The 6,061-nt window shown below is 37.0% G+C and overlaps 1 protein-coding gene across 1 annotated transcript in view; it reads right to left on the bottom strand.

Annotated features, from left to right (window-relative positions):
- Positions 1 to 1,269: 1,269 nt before the first annotated feature.
- Positions 1,270 to 6,061, bottom strand: part of LOC141522702 (guanylate cyclase 2G-like) — a 95,571-nt gene continuing 90,779 nt past the window's right edge. The window contains exon 23 of the mRNA XM_074236203.1: positions 1,270 to 4,756. Coding sequence (XP_074092304.1) covers positions 4,730 to 4,756 — 27 coding nt within the window. The 3' untranslated portion in view covers positions 1,270 to 4,729. The remainder of the gene's footprint in view (positions 4,757 to 6,061) is intronic.

Here is a 6,061-nt window from a genome sequence, read left to right as displayed (position 1 = left end):
CTTTTGTATTCCCAGTAAGCAACTTTCATCTGAAAAGCTAAAAAGTATTTGAAATTATCTAAAACAGTGTCTTCATTTCTTCAGGAAAAAAGAGAGAACCCAAGAGATACCATGACTTGCCATAGCTTTTCCAAGATACTAAATAACATAACTGAGGTCTTCACTTTTATCTCAACTATTCTTTATCTTACACAGGATTGGTCCTATTTAAATTTCATTCTTTTTAAATTGTTTTGGGGTAATCATAACTTAAATAAATTAGAAACCACTCTCAATAGGGCAGTGGAAGTGTGAGTGTATAGACTTCTACTGGAATAATGAAGTTGTGGCTATAAAGCTTGCATCAAACATTCACTAGCTGTGTGATCCTGAGCAAGTCATTTACTCTCTCGGTTACAATTTCCTCACCTGTAAAATAAGTGTGTTGGACTTAATGCCCTTCCAAAGCTGCAATTCAGTTCCCCTTTGGAAACTGATTATTAGCAAATTGATTAGAGTTAGGGTATCCATCTCTGCATCTATATGCTACTAGGGTAGAGCACCAGGCCTGGAATCAGGAAGAACTGAGTTCAAATCCAGTCTCAGACCCTTACTAACTGAGTGATCCTGGGTCAGTCACTTAATCCTGGTTGCCCCAATTCCTCATTTGAAAAATGATCTGGAGAAGAAAATGGAAAAACATTCCAGTATCTTTGTCAAGAAAATTCCAAATTCAGTCACGAAGAGTCAGATAAGACTGAAGTAACTGAACAACAAAGCTACTGAGGTTGAGACAAGGATGTGTTGAGTGAGAGAAAGCTCCCAGCTCCAGTGAATCTACACTGATCAAGAGCTATATCTTCCTTGATCAGACAAAATTTAGGGTGTACTGTGTTCAATTCAAACTGCTTTCTATTTTAATAAAGGAGGTGTGGAAGGGAGGGAGAAAAAATTTGATTAATATTAAGAATTGTCTTTGCAATAATTAGAGAAAAAATATTAATTTTTAGAAAGAAATTGGATATAGATAAGCTGGAGCAGTCATAGGTCTTTAATCAGAAGGTTGAAAGTGGCGGGGAGGCGCACACCAACATCAGAAGTGTGAAATGGGAATGGAAAACAAAAGATTCAGGGGCTACGCCTATAGTTATCCATGTATTATCTTTGTCCAACAGGAATTGAACTTTGATTTGAACCCAGAGGGTAAAACTAGAAGTAAATAGTAGAAATTAAAAAGAAATAAAATTAGTTTTGATGTAAAAAAAATCAACTTCCTTTCATTAGGCCTATCCAAAAACTTAAATGGACTGACTTAAAAGTAGTACTTTCCCCTTCACTGAAAGTTTTTAGGTAGAGGTTGTATAGTAGCTAATTAGGGAAGATGTAAAGAGGATTCTTGTTCAGGAATGGGATGAACCTTGACCCTGCCAAGTCTCAGATTTGTAGATGTTAAACACCTCTATTGGAGAAAAGAAAATTTCTATACCTACTCTGTAAAGACTCCCCATTCCCCACCACACTTTCATTTTCCAGATTCAGGGATAATAGTCCTTAGAAACTGTTCTTCCTCCTTATTCTTCTTCCTAAGCCTTCAATAATTAATAATGCATCCATTCCCAGGGCACCTAGTGTGAATAACACTGAACCCATTCTGGGAGGACCTCTACTTCTGAGAGCTTAAACTTTTATAAGACCTATCAAGTCCCTCCAAATATCAGACTTAATGAGCTAGCTGAATGATTTTAGTTAGGATATTTTCTCTCTAAAATCATACCTCAGTTTCTCCATTTGTAAAGTGAGGAGATCAGACAAGATCAGGAGTTCTTAACTTAGGATTCATGGATTCTTTTTTCATGGATAAATTTCAAGGGACCTAGGAATTTGGTTTTGGGTTGAGTTTTGGGGGTTTATTTGGTTTTTTTAGTTTTTGCAAGGCAAACCCCAGTTTGTGACTTGCCCAAAGTCACACAGCTAGGTAATTTATTAAGTGTGGGAAGTCATATTTGAACTCAAGTCCTCCCGAGGGTCAAGGCCAGTGCTCTATCCACTGCACTGCCTAGCTATCCCTGAGGAACTAGTTTTATAAAAATATTTCGATAACTTTATTTCAATGTGATTTCCTTTGTAATCCCATGTGTTTTGTTTTATACATATGCCTTATTGTGAGATGGGATTCACAGACTTCATCAAATGGCCAGAGGGGTTCATAACAGAAACAAATTTAGAAACCCCTGAACTAGGCAGATGATTTCCATGATGATTTGAAGCTTTTAACATTAGAAGATTTAGAATTATCTATGGAGATTCATGGCACTCCTAGATCATGGTTTCTGTCCAGAGAATCTAACCTGAGTCACCCATTTTCCCAGACTCTCTTTCTTCTCCCTCCCAAATTGGGTTCAGTGTCTTTCACAAGTCAATGGGATGGAAATATCTGGCCAGATATAGTCTTTAGCCTAGGTGCCCTGGGAATGTATGTATTATTAATTATTGAAGGCTTAGGAAGAAGAAGAATAAGGAGGAAGAACAGTTTCTGGGAACCATTATCCCTGAATCTAGAGAAAATGAAAGTGTGGCAGGGAATGAGGAGTCTTTACAGGGAATGAGGAGTCTTTACAGAGTAGGTATAGAAGTTTTCTTTTCTCCAATTCTGCCATGGATAGTGACACCTCAAGAAGGGAACAACTGTTATTAACTGGTAATAATCTTTCTCCTTTTTGTGGGAATGAGAAACTCTTAGATTGGGGGAAGGGGGAGCTCCTTCCAACTCCCAGGTGAAGAATGACAACTACTTCCTTACCCTAAAGGAGCTGGGAGAGCTGGGAAGACTCTTACTGTTTTATACCTTAATAATACCTAACAATGCCTGTTTTATAAAAAAGGTGGTGCTAGGTGATCTACATCATATTCTGATAGAAATGATTACCAAAATAATTTAAAACAAGTCAATCCTCTCTTCTAATATCCAGGCTAAGACTGGATGGATATAATAATAAGACTAAGATGGATATTATCTCATCTCCTCCCTTCTCTTTCCTGCCCCATGTTCTAAAAGATGCAAGTTTTAATTCATTCCTGGAACTTATACCATATCAATACCCTTTTCCCCTGGAACCTCTCCCTGGGATTGGAAGGTAGAGAACTCCTCCCCAAAGCTGCATTCAAGGAGAGGATCCAGTTTAGCTATTTCTTTATTTACCACCAGGCTATACTCTTCTGATCTTTTCCATCACATTCAGGAGCTTAGTATCTTCCTTCCCCCCACTCCCATTGATTTCCTTTTGTTGTCTTCCCCCACTGGATTGTGAGCAACTTGAGGGAAGAAGTGTCTTTCTTTTCCATATTTTTATACCCAGTACTTATCACATAATAGACTCTAAATAAATGCTTATTGATTGACTATTAACTGATTATTATTTTGTCTCAGTAGTTTTATCTGCCTCCCCAGTATTATTAAACAAGAGAGAAAAGGTTTTTTGGAGACCCAGAGAAAAAAAGGCAAATAACATCCCTGAAACCTGAGGTGAGCTATGCCTGAGCAGGGGCTCCATCTGGAAGGAACTTTAAAGATGCAGAACTTCTGCCCTTTTCCCATTACTAAAATCTTTGACCCATCAATGGTTTCAGCCTTGAAATGCCATTTGAGAAGTGGAGGTATCACAATAAACCTGGGTGGGACTGAGGGATCTTACTTTAACTAAGCAACTCAAATGTTGGTTATAAGCTCCAAGATATTGTTTAGAAATTGTCTTAATGTATAATTGAGGTTCATTGATTTATATATGCAGGTAGGGAATCATAACCTCAAAGATTTAATAATGAAGGAACTTAACAGGACATCCAGTTCAATTTCATTATTTTACAGATGAGGAAACTGAGTCCCAAAGAAGTGAAATTATTTGCCTAAATTTACACTGGTAGCAAGCAGTAGAACCAGGATTCAAACCCAGATCCCAAACCATAGTTCTGTCCACTTCACACAAATATACACACATAAATTCATATTATGTTGCAAACAAATATATGTATCTCTCATAAATGTATACATGCATTATTTGTATTATTCAGTTGATCTTTTCATATGTATTCTTGTCCTTATGAGTTTTAAAATAACAGAACCATATAGTATTAGAACTGAAAGAGACCTCAGAGTCCAAAAATTCTAGCTGAACTCTTATTTTACAGTTAAGGGAACTGAGACCCAGAGAATGGAAGCTGCTTTATCACGGCCACATAGATAGTTAGTGGCAGGGCTGAGATGTGAATCTGGATCTCCTGTTTCCTAGGCCAATGTTCAACTCAAAACACCTTGGTTTCCTAAGTAAAAAACTAGCCAAGATTGAACAGATGCTATTACAAGTCATAATAGCACCAGATATAGGTCTTGTCTCCTTTAGCTCACCAAGTATCCTGCCAATTCTGAAAATTTGTTGTTCTGGGGGCAGCTAGGTGGTGCAATGGATAGAGCACAGGCCCTGGAGTCAGGAGGACTTGAGTTCAAATCCAGCCTCAGACACTTAATAATTGCCTAGCTGTGTGACCTTGGGCAAGTCACCTAGCTCCATTGCCTTAAATAAATAAAAATTTTTAAAAATCTGTTGTTCTGGTGTCAAGTGAGAGAGACTGGGTGAGAGGCATGTGTGTGTCCCTTAGATGGAACTGCCCTCTCTATGGCTGACCCAGGAGAGAAAGCACCTTCTCATAGATGTCTACTTCCAAGTTTTGTTTAGGTGGCCTCTGTTTTCCTCTCTTAGGGAACTCTGGTAAGAACAAGCTCCTGTAAAAATGAGAAAGGGAAGGTTATTAACAAAGACTCATGAATTCCCTTCTGTAAAGCAGAGTAAAACACAGAATTGTCATAGAAACTTGGCATTATTATTTGCAAGGTTCCGAGGATACCAAGACATATGCAAAACAGACCTTGACCTAAAAGAAGGAATACAACATAAAATAAACATATATAAATATAAAAAATATAAATAAATAAATAAATAGATAGATAGATAGATAGATAGATAGATAAATGGATGAATAAATGTTCAAAGGAATTTCCTGATGGATGAAAGAGCTACAGACCAGAGGTTGCAGAAAAGACACCTGAATTGTCTTAAAGGGAATTAGTGACTCCAAAGGTAAAGGTGAAAGGATGCTAAATGTTAGGACCTTAAAGGTTCATTCAACCCTCTTATTTTGCAAATGAAGACATTAAAACCCAGAGAGGATAGACGATAGCAAAAGTAGCAAGGTTAGGATTCAAATTTAGATACTGAAACTCAAAGTTTAGCACTTTCCTCACTGAAACTTGGTGGTGCTTTCTACAGAAACAGAAAAGAAAGGTGAAGTTTTAAGGAAAGATAAGGAATTTCAACTTTGAAATGCTAAATTTGAGATACCTATGGATCTTCTAGGCAGAGATGTCAAGCAAGTTACTAGTGATATGATGAGAGAGGGATAATGCTCATGAGCAAATATTTATTACATGTTTACTACATGAGAATAGAGGGTTGTATCATATAACCCAACCCTCTGCCTTCAAGAGAAGAAGAAAGGCAGAGAATTCATGTGAGGTATATTTTTTTTAATTGGAATTTGTTTTTAGTTGTTTTTTTTTCATTTCATTATCCTTTGAAAATACTAAATTCATCATCAAATCCCATGGGATAAAAAAATACCCAAAGAAAGGATCCCAGTGAAAATTTTTGTAAAATTTGGGATTAAGGTTATACTATTCATCACTGGTTTGATACATTTTCCTTTATATAAACTCAAAAATCTCTCTCCAAGTTTAACTCTGTGCCCAGAAGAGATGAGTTTTCCAGTTTTATTTGGTACCAAGACCTGAGTCTCATGGGGCTTAGAAGTGAAAGATAGTTCTACCAATTGTATCCCAAACATTTTACATTTCATTGCTCCTGTAAAATGTTTGGGATAAGGTGGGAGCAGGGGAGCTGTAGGCAATGAACAGAAAATAAAAATTCCATAGCTTAATAAAAATGTTACACACAGAGCATAGGATATTATTCCTTGGAATAAAGATCTTCATAGTGATCTCCACAGTGACAAAAGGGAATTACTCTTGGTG

The sequence above is a fragment of the Macrotis lagotis genome, chromosome 4, assembly GCF_037893015.1.
Source record: "Macrotis lagotis isolate mMagLag1 chromosome 4, bilby.v1.9.chrom.fasta, whole genome shotgun sequence".
Lineage (NCBI taxonomy): Eukaryota > Metazoa > Chordata > Mammalia > Peramelemorphia > Peramelidae > Macrotis > Macrotis lagotis.
This window is presented reverse-complemented; position numbering and strand designations above follow the sequence as displayed.